Below are 19,211 nucleotides of genomic sequence, written 5' to 3'. Positions count from 1 at the left end.
CCAGGTCGATGAAGACAGCTCCACAGTACTGTCTTTTATCGATGGCGGTTATGATATCGTTTAGGACCTTGCGCGTAGCTGAGGTGCACCCATGACCAGCTCGGAAACCAGATTACATAGCGGGGAAGGTACGGTGGGATTCGAAATGGTCAGAGTTCTGTTTGTTAACTTGACTTTCGGAGACTTTAGAAAGGCTGTGCAGGATAGATATAGATCTGTAACAGTTTGGGTCTAGAGTGTCTCCCCCTTTGAAGAGGGGGATGACCGCGGCAGCTTCCAATCTTTAGGGATCTCAGACGATATGAAAGAGAAGTGGGTGATTGCTGTCACTGTAGCCAGCTGTCAATCAATCTTCTGTGAATGTGGTCTCTTAGTATCACTTTGTCAAAGTTCCCCATCCTTTTAGTGTTTCTTTTATAATACCTCATTTGGGATTAAATGTGTTTCAAAACATGTGGAAACACCATACAGTGGGGCAAAAAAGTATTTAGTCAGCCACCAATTGTGCAAGTTCTCCCACTTAAAAAGATGAGAGAGGCCTGTAATTTTCATCATAGGTACACTTCAACTATGACAGACAAAATGAGAAAAGAAAATCCAGAAAATCACATTGTAGGATTTTTAATGAATTTATTTGCAAATTATGGTGGAAAATAAGTATTTGGTCACCTACAAACAAGCAAGATTTCTGGCTCTCACAGACCTGTAACTTCTTTTTTAAGAGGCTCCTCTGTCCTCCACTCGTTACCAGTATTAATGGCACCTGTTTGAACTTGTTATCAGTATAAAAGACACCTGTCCACAACCTCAAACAGTCACACTCCAAACTCCACTATGGCCAAGACCAAAGAGCTGTCAAAGGACACCAGAAACAAAATTGTAGACCTGCACCAGGCTGGGAAGACTGAATCTGCAATAGGTAAGCAGCTTGGTTTGAATAAATCAACTGTGGGAGCAATTATTTGGAAATGGAAGACATAAAAGACCACTGATAATCTCCCTCGATCTGGGGCTCCACGCAAGATCTCACCCCGTGGGGTCAAAATGATCACAAGAACGGTGAGCAAAAATCCCAGAACCACACGGGGGGACCTAGTGAATGACCTGCAGAGAGCTAGGACCAAAGTAACAAAGCCTACCATCAGTAACACACTACGCCGCCAGGGACTCAAATCCTGCAGTGACAGATGTGTCCCCCTGCTTAAGCCAGTACATGTCCAGGCCTGTCGGAAGTTTGCTAGAGAGCATTTGGATGATCCAGAAGAAGATTGGGAGAATGTCATATGGTCAGATGAAACCAAAATATAACTTTTTGGTAAAAACTCAACTCGTCGTGTTTGGAGGACAAAGAATGCTGAGTTGCATCCAAAGAACACCATACCTACTGTGAAGCATGGGGGTGGAAACATCATGCTTTGGGGCTGTTTTTCTGCAAAGGGACCAGGACGACTGATCCGTGTAAAGGAAAGAATGAATGGGGCCATGTATCGTGAGATTTTGAGTGAAAACCTCCTTCCATCAGCAAGGGCATTGAAGATGAAACGTGACTGGGTCTTTCAGCATGACAATGATCCCAAACACACCGCCCGGGCAACAAAGGAGTGGCTTCGTAAGAAGCATTTCAAGGTCCTGGAGTGGCCTAGCCAGTCTCCAGATCTCAACCCCATAGAAAATCTTTGGAGGGAGTTGAAAGTCCGTGTTGCCCAGCAACAGCCCCAAAACATCACTGCTCTAGAGGAGATCTGCATGGAGGAATGGGCCAAAATACCAGCAACAGTGTGTGAAAACCTTGTGAAGACTTACAGAAAACGTTTGACCTCTGTCATTGCCAACAAAGGGTATATAACAAAGTATTGAGATAAACTTTTGTTATTGACCAAATACTTATTTTCCACCATAATTTGCAAAGAAATTCATTAAAAATCCTACAATGTGATTTTCTGGATTTTCTTTTCTCATTTTGTCTGTCATAGATGAAGTGTACCTATGATGAAAATTACAGGCCTCTCTCATCTTTTTAAGTGGGAGAACTTGCACAATTGGTGGCTGACTAAATACTTTTTTGCCCCACTGTAAGTAGTTGGCTGCATAACTTTCTGCACTCCCCTTTCTCACTCAGTAGATTTCCATACACCCAGTTCTAGTATGGTTAATATGTCTCAGGATATTTCAACATTTCAAGTTAGAACCCAACATCGTAGACTGCAGCTTTAACTGCTATTCCTGTGTAATTACATATTTATAAAGGACCTGCAATGTAAAGATTGTATAAGCCTTCATTCACATAATTTGCAGCTGAGTGTGTCTACACTTGTAAGAAGCAGGTACTGTGATATGTGCTATAGCAGTAATGGATGTGTTTTTGCAGTGTAATCAGTGTAATGTGGGTACAGGGCCTCCTACCTGGTCCCACACTATGCAGGGGTGTGGATCTGACTGAATATTTACACCCAGTGATTCAGGCCCCCCTGTGTGTTGGTCTGTGGGTCTGTTTACCAGCCATTATAACCCAGTTTACAGCCCCACCCATCCTCACATAGTGTTCGACAGAGACATCACTGGGATAAAAGAAGAGTTAAACTGAAAATAGGGCGAGAGGGATTTCATGACAAGAGGGGGAAATCAGAGGCTAAGATAAGAGTTACATGGAAAAGAAAGAGTGGTTGTGAGAGGGAGTGAAGATTGAAAAGCAGAAACAGAGAGAAAGAGATATTTAAAGAAGGAGCCCTAGAGATGTTTTCTGGAGGACGATCTAAGCTCAACTCACATCTCTCTCTTTTGTACCCATTCTACTCTCCCCATCCTCCACTCTTTCACACAGATCAGTCATCTCTCTCTTCCTCTTTCTCTCTTCCTCTCTCGCTCTTACTCTCCCTCCCTCTATCTCTCTCTCACTCTCTCTTTTTCTCTCTCTCTCTCTCTCTCACACACACACACACACACACACACACACACACACACACACACACACACACACACACACACACACACACACACACACACACACACACACACACACACACACACACACACACACACACACACACACACACACACACACAGCCCTGAAAGCATGCCAAACTACCAACCTCTCCATGCTACAGTACCTCTCATATGCCAGTTTCACTCTCCTTCCTCTCTCTTCACTCACCCCCTCTCAACCTTTCTCTTTTCCTGTCCCCTCCACTCCCCCGCCATCCCTTCCTCTCTTTCCTCCCTCCATCCTTGTACACCTCCTCTTCCTCTGCTTTCCTTTCTTCCTCCCACCACTGGGATCTGTACAGCCCCAACAATGCACAGTGAGACGTACTTCTTGTTCATTTAATCTCCCATCCCTCCTCATCCATCTATTTTTCCTCCTCCATCTCCGTTATTTTGCTCTCTCATGCTTTCACACTCTCTCTCTGTCTCTCTCTCTTTCTCTCTGTCTCTGTTTCTCTCTCTGTCTCTGTCTCTTTCTCTCTCACACTCACACTCTCTCACACTCACACTCTCTCACACTCTCTCACACTCTCTCACACTCACACTCTCTCACACTCTCTCACACTCTCTCACACTCACACTCTCTCACACTCTCTCACACTCTCTCACACTCTCTCACACACACACGTTTCTATTGACTATTTTCTGCGCTGTCAAATAGTCACATGATCAGCTTCTGGCTGGCAGAAATAGCAAAACATATTATCTCTAATGTTGCTAGCTATTCGACATGTGAGTCTGATAGATGTTGAGATGGATCTTATGAAAGAAATGAAGAGAAAGAGAGAGAAGGATTGAAGAAAATTAAGCGTATATTTTTCTTCAATCAATCTATCTCCATTCAGCTCACCTGTTTGTCTGGCACAGGCCTGAGATCAGGATTAGACCACAGCCCTGCCAACTCTACTGTAGTCTGTAGCTGAGCTATAATTAACACTGACCTGCTGTCAGCTGCATGGATGGCAACATCTACCTAGGAGAGATTTGGTTGTTGACACACAATAAGAGTATAGTAAGTTGTATGTAATGAGGGCAGCACCAACTCCTTAGACTGAGGATGCCAGTGATAACTGTCTCTGTGTTGTTGCATCGTGTCTTATAGTGTGGAGGGCACTTTACAGTCAGTTACAGAGGAGCCTCCCAGCTCAACATGCGATTCAGCACACACCAACACACACACAAACACTTGTATGCACATAGGGTAAGGTAAGCAAGTTGAAGGGAATTTTCTTTAATCTACACACTTAGTGAATCATAAAATCATCTGTTATTGTGCCCTCTACCCTCACCGTTGGACCTGGTCCTCAGTGAATGTTATTTTTGTGACTGTGGAGGGGGGAGAGAGGGGACTTCTGCTGCTACCACCACCACCCCCAGTCCTGCACCTGTTCCCTGCATTCCCCCTCCTCTCTCCCCATGTCTCCTGTCATGTCTGGGCGGTTCAGTGTAGCGTGTGTGATGGCAGTAGAGTGGAAGGCTGTTGGGGGCTCTTAATGGACAGTGTGTGTTTGACGTGCCCAGCTCTCCATCTGAACCCGCACACCCCACCCAGCAAAACACAAAACTGCTCTTTCAGAGTACACTGCTTTAGCAGCACAAAGGTACATGGCTGTTCCTCCTGAGAAAAACAGACTGTACGTTGAGACAAAGCTATGTACAAATATTTCAGCTGACCCTGTGTTAGAGTATGGTGGTCAGTGGTGGTGAGCATCACGCTACACAGGCTTGTCCACTCAGCATGGGAGTCCATCTGCAAAGTTGTCCTCTCAGTGGGGGGTGAGGTCTGTCAGCAGAGCTTGGAGTGATGGAGTAAGGTTAGACCGTGTACTGTAAGATGGAGCGAGAGAATGCATCATACATGGAGGCAGAGAAAAGCACTTTGAAAAGCAAACTGCATCTCTACAGATGTAGGATCTTAATTTCCTCATTCTTTTGTTGCTGAGAATTTTTCTGCACAGCAGGAAATTAAAACTTGCAAAGCGTATTTGAGATTTAAAAAGGCTTCTAAAGATTGTCATTTCCACTTAGAAATGTCAGAATTTATTTTCTCTCGAAAAATGCATCAACCCCTACAAAAATGTCCACATAATGATTCACATTTTCTGTTGCTGCAGGATTATTTTCCTGCTGCAGAAAACGGGCTCAAATTAAGATCCTACATCTTTCATCCCCCATAACATTCATAAAACATAATTTAACATACATGACATATGTTGTTTACAGGTCTGCTTACACATGAATGGCAGGCACACAGGTCAGGAATAGTATATTATGTACTCTTTAGGGAGATACACTGAGTGTACATTAGGAACATTAGGAACACCTGCTCTTTCCGTGACATACTGTAGACTGACCAGGTGAATCCAGGTGAAAGCTATGATCCCTTATCGATGCCTCTTGTTAAACCCACTTTAATCAGTGTAGATGAAGGGGAGGAGACAGGCTACAGAAGGATTTTTAAGCCTTGAGACATTAATTGTGTATGTGTGCCATTCAGAGGGTGAATGGGCAAGACAAAATATTTAAGTGCCTTTGAACCAGGTATGGTAGTAGGTGCCAGGCGTGCCAGTTTGAGTGTGTCAAGAACTGCAGGGCTGCTGGGTTTTTCACGCTCAACCATTTCTCGTGTGTACCAAGAATGGTCCACCACCCAAATAACATCCAGCCAACTTGACACAACTGTGGGAAGCACAACTTGGTGTCAAAATGGGCCAGTTTCCCTGTGGAACCCTTTCAACACTTTGTAGAGTCCATGCTCCAACGAATCAAGGCTTTCTGAGGGCAAAAGGATGTGCGACTCAGTATTAGTAAGGTGTTCCTAATGTTTTTTACATTCAGTGTCAACAGCGTGCCCTTACCAACCCAGTCTTGATCTGAGATCTGAGTTCTTGTATCAGTATTATAGGGAACATGGATTACAATAATTTTTTTAAATGAAAGGGACAAAAGAAAAGATTTAGGATTACACCCAAGGATTAGGATTAGGATGTAGAGTTAGGATTATGATAAATGTTTTATCTGGAAGCTTGTGGTGAGAGTGATGGAGTATTCCCTGAGTTTAGTGGCGTAGTCTAAATGGTGTCTTCAAGTACTTTATGTCTTTCTGGTCTGTCCTGAACTTGTAAACACAGATGTACAGCTATGAAATATTCACCAGAGTTAAAACATTTAATGTTAGAGAACAGCTGGGAAAATACGAGTGGAGGAGACGTGGAGAACAATAAATCCTGAGGGGAGACTGAGGGGAAAAAGAGCGAAAGATCGTTTTAGGAGGTGAATCAGGGGGTTGAGAGAGGGGAAGGTAAAGGTTAAGATTTGAGGGAAATTAAGAAAGACAGGACATAAAATGTGACATGTTGAAAGGAAAAGATACACACACAATGTGAAATTCCTAATGTCATACTTAAGCAAGGAGGTGGAACAGTCATTTCAGAAAAGGGCAAAATTGCTTCCTGTCTGTGTCATTTTGAATACTGATGCTGTGAGGATGTGTATGACATGCCAGCCTTTGTTGCAAAGGTGAACAGCAGGGTAACTGTGTTCAGCAGTGTTGGTGTCACGACTGCTACTCAAACTGTGGTCATTGAAGGTAATGACAATTATCTCCCCCTGTGTTTGAGTGCTAACAATGCAAGATCCCAAGCAAGAAAGTATCTCTCTGCGAGGGATGCAGGTCATTTTGAAACGATTCCACCACAAACAACACATAACAGCGCTCTAAAGTGGGACTAGCTAGCACAATACTCCCTGCAAAACACCTGATCAGGAGAACATAGTTGTATAACTGTATAACCACAGTCAGGATACCTGAGCGAATGTCCACTTGCTTAGGCTCGGAAACAGAATAGTTCCAAATGTAGATCTGTTAAACTATTCAGTCTTATGAAACATGCTTAATAACTTAAATTACCTTGAAGAAAATGAAGAGGACAAACTGTTTTAACATTCATCATCACATTAGATAGTCCCTGGCCCCGACCCAGAAGTGTGTGACTAAGAATAAAGGAAGAGCTTTCTAGTTGGACAGGTGTTGGGCGCTGGGCGCTGCGCTCTGCGGGTGGTCCTCAGCTAGCTCCACGTCAATTAACACTTAATGATTTTAGAATAGAGGAGGAGAGGCGCCTGTCACTCTGCAGTGGGCAAGTTCTTCCTCCAGGCTAGAGGAACCATCATTTCCTGTAGAAAAAAAACATCATCCCAACTGAACAGGCTGAAATTCCATGATTTTTAAAAAAACAGCTCTTACACAATAAGTGCATTATCATTTTCACAATTTCAGTGTTATTTTGACCTCATAGAGTGGAAATATTTCTTTGAATTTTTATTTAATTTTTTTACTATTCTGCCCCTTTAAAGGATTTTTTTCATACTGGTTGATATTAAAAGGGACCGGCCCACATTGTAAACAGTACTGCCATGTTTCACATTGTGACCATCCAATCACAGGTTAGGAATTATGACTGACCAGGGATTGGTTGACATGAGTTCTGACAGCAGCACAGCTGGACCAGTCAGATACAAGCACATTGGTGTGCTTGAGAGAGAGAGAGATACTGTAGACAGTGATTGAGTGTGAGAGAGGGAGGAAGAGAGAGACAGAGAGAGAGCAGCAGAGGGAGGTTGAGGAGGTGTCATGGTGTAAATAATGAGTCTGAACATCACCGGTCCAACGAGTCAGATGAAAGTGAGACTGGCACAAAAAACAACAAACCCACAACTGGATTTGGACAAGAGGGCACCTGAATGGGAATAATGTCCTCACTGCTGTACTGTACTGTGTCTTTTTGAACGATGTACTGCTAATAACACAATGCCATACATTTTCTCAGACATCTTTAAAATGTATTACTGTCAGATGGACAGTTCTCAGAATGTAATGATTCAAATCCAACCCAAATCCCTCCCAGATCATATGTAAAATAATGATACGGGAAAATGATATGACTCACTCCTACTTCAAAATATTTCTGTTTCTCTCCAGGCTGTTGGGGATAAAGATACACAATGAGAGAATAACATTAGCTTGGGATGTGATAAATCAGGGGCTTTGGGTATCATTGTTGATAAGATAATGTTGTATTTGGAATAGCCTACATTATTGCAGATGTGTTACTTAAACATAAACCTACTCCGCATACTAATTGTCAGGATAGAACATACAGTTAATAAACAGTATAATTTAATATAAGGCAATTATAAAGTATATGAGGTTATGTTTAGCTCTTATGTATCTTTCAGTGATGCTGCTGATCATCATTACTCTTCATTACTCTTACAATGATCTCCCTTGAATCATTCTGAATGAGGACAATATACCTCCACACTTTATGCAATCATAAATCCTGCTGAGAGGAAATGAAATTGCACAATATTGTGAACTCATCTCTACCGTTATATTCTTCACCATGACAACCGCACATGGCATAACATGTCTCTCTCTCAAGGGAGGGTAGAGAGAGTGAAGACAAAATATATATATATATATCTGAGTACCCTAGTGTGTGTGTGTGTGTGTGTGTGTGTGTGTGTGTGTGTGTGTGTGTGTGTGTGTGTGTGTGTGTGTGTGTGTGTGTGTGTGTGTGTGTGTGTGTGTGTGTGTGTGTGTGTGTGTGTGTGTGTGTGTGTGTGTCGCAGATGTCTGCAGTGTCTATGGTCAGAGGGAGATGGAGCACAGATAATATCCTAAGGGAGTGTGAAGCTGAAACATGTCCCCTCATCCAGCACCATGTCCCTAGCTAAGTGGAAGTAAAGGGGCTATTACTATCCCTTCACTTCCCTGATAAACGAGGCCATACAGCTAAGATGTATTGTGGGTATTTGAGTTACAAAGTTAGATGCAGCTCCATTCCACCATCCTACTGTACAGTGTATATTCCATGTGATACAAAAAGTAATGGAAAAGTATATTTTGGTCTATTCAAGATGTGGGAAGATATATAACTGGTTTGGAGGATGCTTATGATCACATTCACACTACTCTTCATACACAGCATCCAAAAATACACCCACTGCTCCTCTGTAGTAGACTCAGGCGCGCCGGCACCGATACCAATGCAAGCAGTTCCCCCTCTCCCTCTCCCTCTATCTCACACTCTTTTCACCCTCCTCACTCCCAGTCTCTCTTTCGCTCTCTGATATTCTTTGTTTTCTCTCTTCATGTTGCAGTAGAATTCTATTTATTCTGTCTTTATTCCATCTTCCTCCTCTCCCCTGTAGATGCTCCCTTCTCTCGCTCTCTCTTCCTCCAGCTTTCTCTCTCTCTCTCTCTCTCTCTCTCTCTCTCTCTCTCTCTCTCTCTCTCTCTTTCTCTCTCTCTCTCTCTCTCTCTCTCTCTCTCTCTCTCTCTCTCTCTCTCTCTCTCTCTCTCTCTCTCTCTCTCTCTCTTTCTCTCTCTCTCTCTCTCTCTCTCTCTCTCTCTCTCTCTCTCTCTCTCTCTCTCTCTCTCTCTCTCTCACACACTCCACTCTCTCTCTGTCTCCCGCTGCACTGGTCAGGCTTACAGTAGGTGCTCTCTCCCTCTATTGATCTCTTCACCGGACCTCTCTCTCGCTCCCATCACTCCTATGCCTCTCTCCGTGGATGAGGGGAACCGGGACTTGACTCTCCCTCCTTCCTCTCCTCCGCCACCTCCTCTTCTTGCCTAACGCGGGGATCATGTTCTATTTCCAGCTGGTGATCATGGCAGGGACGGTTCTCCTGGCGTACTACTTTGAGTACACAGACACGTTCCCCGTGCACATCCAGGGCTTCTTCTGCTACGACAAGACGTTCTCCAAGCCCTACCCCGGCCCGGATGAAACCAGCAAGATACCCCCACTGCTGGTCTACTCACTGGTTACAGGCATCCCCTGCTTCACGGTAAGACCATGTGGGTAATCCTGTGTGTGTGGGGGGGGGGGGGGGGGGGCTCTGGTCGATGAAGACAACTTGTCAGTGTGGGAAGTGAGAGCATGAGTGCATGTATGTGTGGTATTCCAAGGGGGTGTGTTTGAGTACCTGGATGTGTTTTGTATGTTTACCCGATCCTATATGTTTGTTTGTGTCTCGTAGGAGAGGGGCTATGGTTCTGTATATTACCATTCATCATTTGTCTGAATGTTGGATCCTGTCTGTCATTTGGTGAGTCAAAGCATCTCCAGTGCATCTCTGCTTTATGACAGACATGGTGAACAGATTGGTGAGCCACGTGGAGCCCCCTCCCTCCATTTCAGAGCCTGTCACAGAAAGGTGTGTGTGTGTGTGTGTGTGTGTGTGTGTGTGTGTGTGTGTGTGTGTGTGTGTGTGTGTGTGTGTGTGTGTGTGTGTGTGTGTGTGTGTGTGTGTGTGTGTGTGTGTGTGTGTGTGTGTGTGTGTGTGTGTGTGGTCAGCCAGGGAGGAGAGCTCAGGCTTGTGGAGAAAGCTGAGTATGGATAGATATAAATAGAGATTGGGTGAAGATAGTCACACCACGTAAAGATATAATGGAAACAAACAGAGTCGGCGAAACGATTGGCGAGAGAGTGAGAAAAGAACATGGAAACAGCAACGTTTTAGAGGCTGTGAGGGTGATACGGTCAGTGGGTTTTATTTGAAAGAGACAGAGAAATAGACAGAAAGGTCAATTGAATGGAGATGTGAGAAGATGAGAGACAATAAAGAGAGACAAAGAACCACAGAGATGGTGGATAGAAAAGAGATGGTAATGTGGATGGAAGGGTACCAATGTTGTGGAGCTGTCAGTGTGAGAGATTCAGTGGGCGTAAAACATGGAGCACCTGGCACTGAACAACACAGGCCAAGCCTGCTTCCTTGTTTCAGACAACAGACAATATCGGCCTTAGCTGAAAACCACCTCAGTCTACACAATGAAAGACCACAACAGCTTTAAAGTGCATTAACCAAGATTTGACCTGGGTCAAGCCTCATTTCACTGCATCAGAGCACAGCCAAAACCCGACCTGACCTTAACTGACAGGGGCCAAACACGTAACCAGTGGGCAGGCATATTCATGACACCTCCCGCCTATAGTACCTCTGTCATTTTGTTGTTGACTCTAGTCTAGAGGCATTTGATCCCTTTTCCCAACAGCTACAGTACAGTGCACCAGTCAGTCCTTTACCTTTGCTTGTTGGTATTTGGGTCAGTGCCAGTCCTCCAGGGCTAGTAGTTGGCACTATCCTCCTCACTCATCTTCCCAGGGGTCCCCTCTTTCCTAATTAAAGTAGTCAGTCATCCTTTGACACCTCAGCTCTGCATTAGGAGCCATTCCCCTGCTTAGAGGCCAACAGTATCCACACAGACCAAAGAGGGAACTTTGTTTGGCCACTTTCACGCCTCGTCTGTGACTTTTCAGTTGGTGCTTGTTGATAATTGACCCCTTTTCTCAGAATGCTGCATTATGTATGAAGTACTACTGTATGATGGCCCTGTACAGTGATACGGTCACAGATCTCATAGCTGTTTTATGTACAACACCGTGTTGGAACTTTGTCCCGAGTGTCTGTGGTGGTCACCAGTCCAGTGGTTAGACCTAGTATTTGTAGAAATGACATCGTGATGATGTAGTGTCAGCATCCAGTGGGCTCTACTAGAAAGGGGGTGTGAGTGATCTAGGAAAAAGTGTGAAAAACAATTGTGAGGGTGGATGATGAATGGGCAGCAGTTGATATCACGCTGAGGTAATGACAGGATCCTTTACACCAGTGTTATCACGCTGAGGTAATGACATGATCCTCTACACCAGTGTTATCACGCTGAGGTAATGACAGGATCCTTTACACCAGTGTTATCACGCTGAGGTAATGACATGATCCTCTACACCAGTGTTATCACGCTGAGATAATGACATGATCCTTTACACCAGTGTTATCATGCTGAGATAATGACAGGAACCTCTACACCAGTGTTATCACGCTGAGGTAATGACAGGATCCTTTACACCAGTGTTATCACACTGAGGTAATGACAGGAACCTCTACACCAGTGTTATCACACTGAGGTAATGACATGATCCTCTACACCAGTGTTATCATGCTGAGATAATGACATGATCCTCTACACCAGTGTTATCATGCTGAGATAATGACATGATCCTCTACACCAGTGTTATCATGCTGAGATAATGACATGATCCTCTACACCAGTGTTATCACACTGAGGTAATGACAGGAACCTCTACACCAGTGTTATCACACTGAGGTAATGACATGATCCTCTACACCAGTGTTATCATGCTGAGATAATGACATGATCCTCTACACCAGTGTTATCATGCTGAGATAATGACAGGAACCTCTACACCAGTGTTATCATGCTGAGATAATGACAGGAACCTCTACACCAGTGTTATCATGCTGAGATAATGACAGGAACCTCTACACCAGTGTTATCATGCTGAGATAATGATAGGAACCTCTACACCAGTGTTATCACACTGAGGTAATGACATGATCCTCTACACCAGTGTTATCACGCTGAGGTAATGACATGATCCTCTACACCAGTGTTATCATGCTGAGGTAATGACATGATCCTCTACACCAGTGTTATCATGCTGAGATAATGACATGATCCTCTACACCAGTGTTATCATGCTGAGGTAATGACATGATCCTCTACACCAGTGTTATCATGCTGAGATAATGACAGGAATCTCTACACCAGTGTTATCACGCTGAGGTAATGACATGATCCTCTACACCAGTGTTATCATGCTGAGATAATGACAGGAACCTCTTAACAAGTGTTATCACACTGAGGTAATGATAGGAACCTCTACACCAGTTTTATCACGCTGAGGTAATGACAGGTACCTCTACACTAGTGTTATCACGCTGAGGTAATGACGGGAACCTCTATACCAGTGTTATCACGCTGAGGTAATGACAGGAACCTCTACACCAGTGTTATCATGCTGAGATATTGACAGGAACCTCTACACTAGTGTTATCATGCTGAGATATTGACAGGAACCTCTACACCAGTGTTATCATGCTGAGATATTGACAGGAACCTCTATACCAGTGTTATCACGCTGAGGTAATGACAGGAACCTCTACACCAGTGTTATCATGCTGAGATATTGACAGGAACCTCTATACCAGTGTTATCACGCTGAGGTAATGACAGGAACCTCTACACCAGTGTTATCATGCTGAGATATTGACAGGAACCTCTACACTAGTGTTATCACACTGAGGTAATGATAGGATCCTCTACACCAGTGTTATCACGCTGAGGTAATGACATGATCCTCTACACCAGTGTTATCATGCTGAGATAATGACAGGAACCTCTACACCAGTGTTATCACACTGAGGTAATGACAGGAACCTCTACACCAGTGTTATCATGCTGAGATAATGACAGGAACCTCTACACCAGTGTTATCATGCTGAGATAATGACAGGAACCTCTATACCAGTGTTATTACGCTGAGGTAATGACAGGAACCTCTTATCACGCTGAGATAATGACAGGAACCTCTACGCCAGTGTTATCACACTGAGGTAATGATAGGAACCTCTATACCAGTGTTATCATGTTGAGGTCATTTATTTGTATTTTTTATTTTACTAGGCAAGTAAGTTAAGAACAAATTCATATTTTACAATGACAGCCTACCCCGGCCAAACCTTCCCCTAACCCAAATGACACTGGGGCAATTGTGCACCGCCCTATGGGATTCCCGATGACGGCCAGTTGTGATACAGCCGGGATCGAACCAGGGTCTGTAGTGACGCCTCTGGCACTAAGGTGCAGTGCCTTAGACCACTGCGCCACTCAAGATGACAGTATGCTCTACACCAGTGTTTTCCAACTCCAACAGTACACATTTTTGCTGTGGCCCTTTGACAAACACATCTCATTCAATTCATCTAGGGCTTGATGATTAGTTGACAAGTTGAATCAGGTGTGCTTGTCCAGGGTTGCAATAGAAATGTGTACTGTTGGGTGTACCGGAGGACCAGGGTTGGGAAACTCTGCTTTACACAGAAGCAGAGCTGAATCCCTGCAGGGAGCCAGACCCCATGGAGTTTACATTCAGCTGGAGTGACGTCATTCTGATGCTGGCTTTTGATTCAATGTTATCTCAAAAACACTGCTTTTGTTTGTGTGTGTGTGTGTGTGTGTGTGTGTGTGTGTGTGTGTGTGTGTGTGTGTGTGTGTGTGTGTGTGTGTGTGTGTGTGTGTGTGTGTGTGTGTGTGTGTGTGTGTGTGTGTCAACTGAATTATTCCAGAAAAACAAGTGAACTTTAAAAAGACAGCTGCATTTATTTATTTATTAATACATTCCATCCAGTAGGATACTGTGGGCTTTTACCCCAAGGCTGTTGCTGCATTTGCAGTTACTGTGGCCCCCGCTCCACACGCAGATCGTCACACAAATGCAAGCAAGCGCATGCACACACACACTTCAGTTTGGTTTATTTGTAGGGAATCTTAGAAGTAGGTCTGAGACTTAATTACATTTTACATTTTAGTCAATTGGCGACTTACAGTTAGTGCATTCATCTTAAGATAGATAGGTGGGACAATCACATATCACAGGCATAAAAATTAACACTTTCCTCCATAACGTAGCTATCAGTAGAGTCAGAGCTAGAAAGGCGGGGTCAAGTGCTGTTTAAGAAAATGTTTGAAGAGGCAGGGTTTCGAATGTTTTCGAAAGATGTGCAGGGACTCTGCTGTCCTAGCTTCATGGGGAAGCTGGTTCCACCATTGGGGTGCCAGGACAGAGAAGAGCTTGGACTGGGCTGAGCGGGAGCTGCCCCCCATAGGGGTGGGAGGGCCAAGAGACCTGAGGTGGCAGAAGTGCTTGGATTGTAGTGTAGGGTTTGAGCACAGCCTGAAGGTAGGGAGGGGCAGTTCTTCTTGCTGGTCCGTGGGTAAGCACCATGGTCTTGTAGGGGATGCGAGCTTCGACTGGAAGCCAGTGGCGTGTGCGGAGGAGCGGGCTGATCTGAGAGAACATGTCTTATAGTAGATTCTATCTGACAGTTGATGAGTGTGTGTATGTGTGTGTCTACATTGTCATGCAGAGATGTAGTGAGATCTGACACATCATCCCCAAGAGTCCTTTATCAATTCCCCCCATCAAAATCTCTACCTAGATAAAGAGATGGATCCTCTGCTTAACCTGCCCTCTCACTTCAGCCTTAATGGACTACCACTTGGCCTACCAAACCTGCTCACCAGAGAATACTTTTCCAGCATATACTATATTGTAGGCCTATGAGAGAAATACTGCATCTGGGGTGAATCCCAATACTCTACCAGGGCAAATCATCCTCTTCTACTCCAACAGTTATCTGAGAGGACAGAACAGATGGAAACGATCTGGTTAGTGCCCATTATGTGTCTCATTGAGGAGAGGCTGAATCTAACAGGAACCTGAGGAATTCACACTAGCAGTCCTTGGTTTTGCTAGCAAATAGGCTCATACCATAGCACGTCTGCCCATCCAGTCTCTTCATATCAGGAAAGGGTAATGGGGATGACAGGTAGCTCTAATGGAAGAGAAGCGAGAGTTTTGGGACTAATGTGTTTAAAATAGACTAGAGCAGGGATCGTCAACTAGATTTAACCATGGGCAATGTTTTTTTCTTGAGTGGATGGTCGTGGGGTCGGAACATAACTACAAATAATTTGTAGACTGCAAATGAACTGCAAGAAGCCCAAACAGAATTAATATTTGACTAAAACATAATAATTTCAAACCTTACTTACATTTGTATACGATCACGTGCCTCTCTGTTATGCTTGGGAATACTTGGAACAGATTTCCGAAATTAAAATCACTTGGAGTTGATTTCCTGGTGTTTGTACAGTATTTTATGTCCAACAATGAAAATGATAAATAACACAAATTTAATAAAAAAACATACTTTGTTTTGTCAGAAAAGGGGCCGAATTTGCACAGGCTTGCCAGTTGGGGAAACCTGGATAAGAGTTACCAGTTACCATTACCATGTAATTTCTTATCTATACCCTTACTTTAGTGACATCAAAGTAATAAGGGCTCTAAGATGTCATCTCTTATTAACAGTTAGCTTTTAGAAATGGCGTTAGATGCCAGCTCTATGGGTGAGCTCTAGAACTGCTTGTTCAGTACAGTTCCATCAGGCCAAGTCGAAGTGAGATCTCATGCACATGATCCAACTGGCAGACAGAAAAGTTTCAGGTGTCCCATACCCTGTCAGCTGACTTTGCTCTCCTCACCCTTCCTCACCCCTCCTCACCCTCCATGTCTCGCCTCCCAATTAACACCTCTCGTCTCGGAGCTGACGGGAGTCTTTGCTCGTAAGCGAGCATTCTAATTACCACGCAGATGATTGCAATTTAACCCAGAGAAGATGTTTTCTCTCCTGCGTCTCCCTGCTGCTCAGAGGCTGGGAGGGGTGGGGGTGGGGTAGATCAGCTTTAATAATGCAGATAGATTGTGGCTTCCATCAATGTAATTGTCTGCATAATTTCCAATCCCCCATATATATTTTTAGTAAATATATACACTACCGTTAAAAAGTTTGGGGTCACTTAGAAATGTCCTTGTTTTTGAAAGAAAAGCAAAAAAATTTGTCCATTAAAATAACATCAAATTTATCAGAAATACAGTGTAGACATTGTTAATGTTGTAAGTGACTATTGTAGCTGGAAACGGCTGATTTTATTATGGAATATCTACATAGGTGTACAGAGGCCCATTATCAGCAACCATCACTCCTGTGTTCCAATGGCACGTTGTGTTAGTTAATCCAAGTTTATCATTTTTAAAGGCTAATTGTTCATTAGAAAACCCTTTTGCAATTATGTTAGCACAGCTGAAAACTGTTGTTCTGATTAAAGACGCAATAAAACTGGCCTTCTATAGACTAGTTGAGTATCTGGAGCATCAGCATTTGTGGGTTTGATTACAGCCTCAAAATGTCCAGAAACAAAGAACATTCTTCTGAAACTCGTCAGTCTATTCTTGTTCTGAGAAATGAAGGCTATTCCATGCGAGAAATTGCCAAGAGACTGAAGATCTTGTACAACGCTGTGTACTACTCCCTTCGCAGAACAGCGCAAACTAGCACTAACCAGAATAGAAAGAGGAGTGGGAGGCCCCGGGGCACAACTGAACAAGAGGACAAGTACATTAGTGTGTCTAGTTTGAGAAACAGACACCTCACAAGTCTTCAACTGGCAGCTTCATTAAATAGTACCCGCAAAACACCAGTCTCAACGTCAACAGTGAAGAGGCGACTGCAGGATGTTGGCCTTCTAGGCAGAGTTGCAAAGAAAAAGCCATATCTCAGACTGGCCAATAAAAATAAAAGATTAAGATGGGCAAAATAACACAGACACTGGACAGAGGACAGAGGAACTCTGCCTAGAAGGCCAGCATCCCGGAGTCGCCTCTTCGCTGTTGACGATGAGGCTGGTGTTTTTCCACGTTAAGTTACGTTATAGCCTTATTCTAAAATTGATTTTTAGAATTTTCAGAAGTATTCAGAACCTTTGCTATGAGACTCAAAATTGAGCTCAGGTGCATCCTGTTTGCATTGATCATCCTTGAGATGTTTCTACAACTTGATTGGAGTCCACCTGTGGTAAATTAAATTGATTGGACATGATTTGGAAAGGCACACACCTGTCTATATAAGGTCCCACAGTTGACAGTTCATGTCAGAGCAAAAACCAAGCCATGAGGTCGAAGGTATTGTCCGTAGAGCTCCGAGACAGGATTGCATCGAAGCACAGATCTGGGTAATGGTACCAAAAAATGTCTGCAGCCTTGAAGGTCTCCAAGAACACAGTGGCCTCCATCATTCTTAAATGGAAGAAGTTTGGATTCACCAAGACTCTTCCTAGAGCTGGCCGCCCGGCCAAACTGAGCAATCGGGGGAGAAGGACCTTGGTCAGGGAGGTGACCAAGAACCTGATGGTCAATCTGACAGAGCTCTGGAGTTCCTCTGTGGAGATGGGAGAACCTTCCAGAAGGACAACCATCGTCTGCAGCCCTCCACCAATCAGGCCTTTATGGTAAAGTGGCCAGACGGAAGCCACTCCTCAGTAAAAATATACATGACAGACGGCTTGGAGTTTGCCAATAGGCACATAAAGACTCTCAGAAGATGAGAAACAAGAATCTTTGGCCTTAATGCCAAGCGTCACGTCTGGAGGAAATCTGGCACCATCCCTACGGTGAAGCATGGTGGTTGCAGCATCATGCTGTGGGGATGTTTTCCAACAGCAGGGACTGGGAGACTAGTCAGGATCGAGGCAAAGATGAACAGAGAAAATTACAGAACGATCCTTGATGAAAACCTGTTCCAGAGTGCTCAGGACCTCAGACTGAGGATGAAGATTCACCTTCCAACAGGACAACGACCCTAAGAACACAGCCAAGACAACGCAGGAGTGGCTTCGGGACGAGTATCTGAATGTCCTTGAGTGGCCCAGCCAGAGCCCGGACTTGAACCTGATCGAACATCACTGGAGAATCCTGAAAATAGCTGTGCAGCAACTCTCCCCATCCAACCTGACAGAGCTTAAGAGGATCTGCAGAGAAGAATGGGAGAAACTCCCCAAATACAGGTGTGCAAAGCTTGTAGAGTCATACCCTAGAAGACTCGATGTTGTAATCACTGCCAAAGGTGCTTCAACAAAGTACTGAGTAAAGGGTCTGAATTCTTATGTAAATGTGATACAAAATAAATAATCATACATTAACAAAAATGTCTAAAAACCTGCTTTTGCTTTGTGATAATGGGGTATCTTGCCACATATTTTTTCCACTGTGCTGTTTCACAAAAGTTCTGAACCTTTCTATTCTCATAGTTTCTACAGATAGTAAATTAAAGATACATTTTTTTGCTGAGAGTATTACTATATTGATCTACTGACTATGACTTTTAAATCACCCAGCGGTGCTATTTGCGGAGTTAGCTCCAGGTATTGCAATTCATCAGCCATTTCTGAACCTGCAACCAAAAACAAGCTACATATGGACAGTACCAAAACTATTTATCTAATAATTCTGTCTCTTCGCAGCAAAATTTGCAGAGCTGGGATGGTTGTATCCCTCATATACAGATGAAGTCAGAAGTTTACTTACACTTAGGTTGGAGTCATTAAAACTAGTTTTTCAACCACTCCACACATTTCTTGTTAACAAACTATAGTTTTGTCAAGTCTGTTAGAAAATCTGCTTTGTGCATGACACAAGTAATTTTTCCAACAATTGTTTACAGACAGATTATTTCAC

The 19,211-nt window shown here is 43.8% G+C and overlaps 1 protein-coding gene across 1 annotated transcript in view; it reads left to right on the top strand.

Annotated features, from left to right (window-relative positions):
• Positions 1-9,636: 9,636 nt before the first annotated feature.
• The window catches only part of LOC120044595 (phospholipid phosphatase-related protein type 5-like), a 32,594-nt gene continuing 23,019 nt past the window's right edge, over positions 9,637-19,211 (top strand). The window contains exon 1 of the mRNA XM_038989266.1: positions 9,637-9,840. Within this exon, the coding sequence (XP_038845194.1) occupies positions 9,637-9,840 (204 nt within the window). The remainder of the gene's footprint in view (positions 9,841-19,211) is intronic.

This window comes from Salvelinus namaycush, chromosome 3, assembly GCF_016432855.1.
Source record: "Salvelinus namaycush isolate Seneca chromosome 3, SaNama_1.0, whole genome shotgun sequence".
NCBI classification, from domain to species: Eukaryota; Metazoa; Chordata; class Actinopteri; order Salmoniformes; family Salmonidae; genus Salvelinus; species Salvelinus namaycush.
Note: the sequence above shows the minus strand (reverse complement) of the source record. Positions and strands in the feature narration are given on the sequence as shown.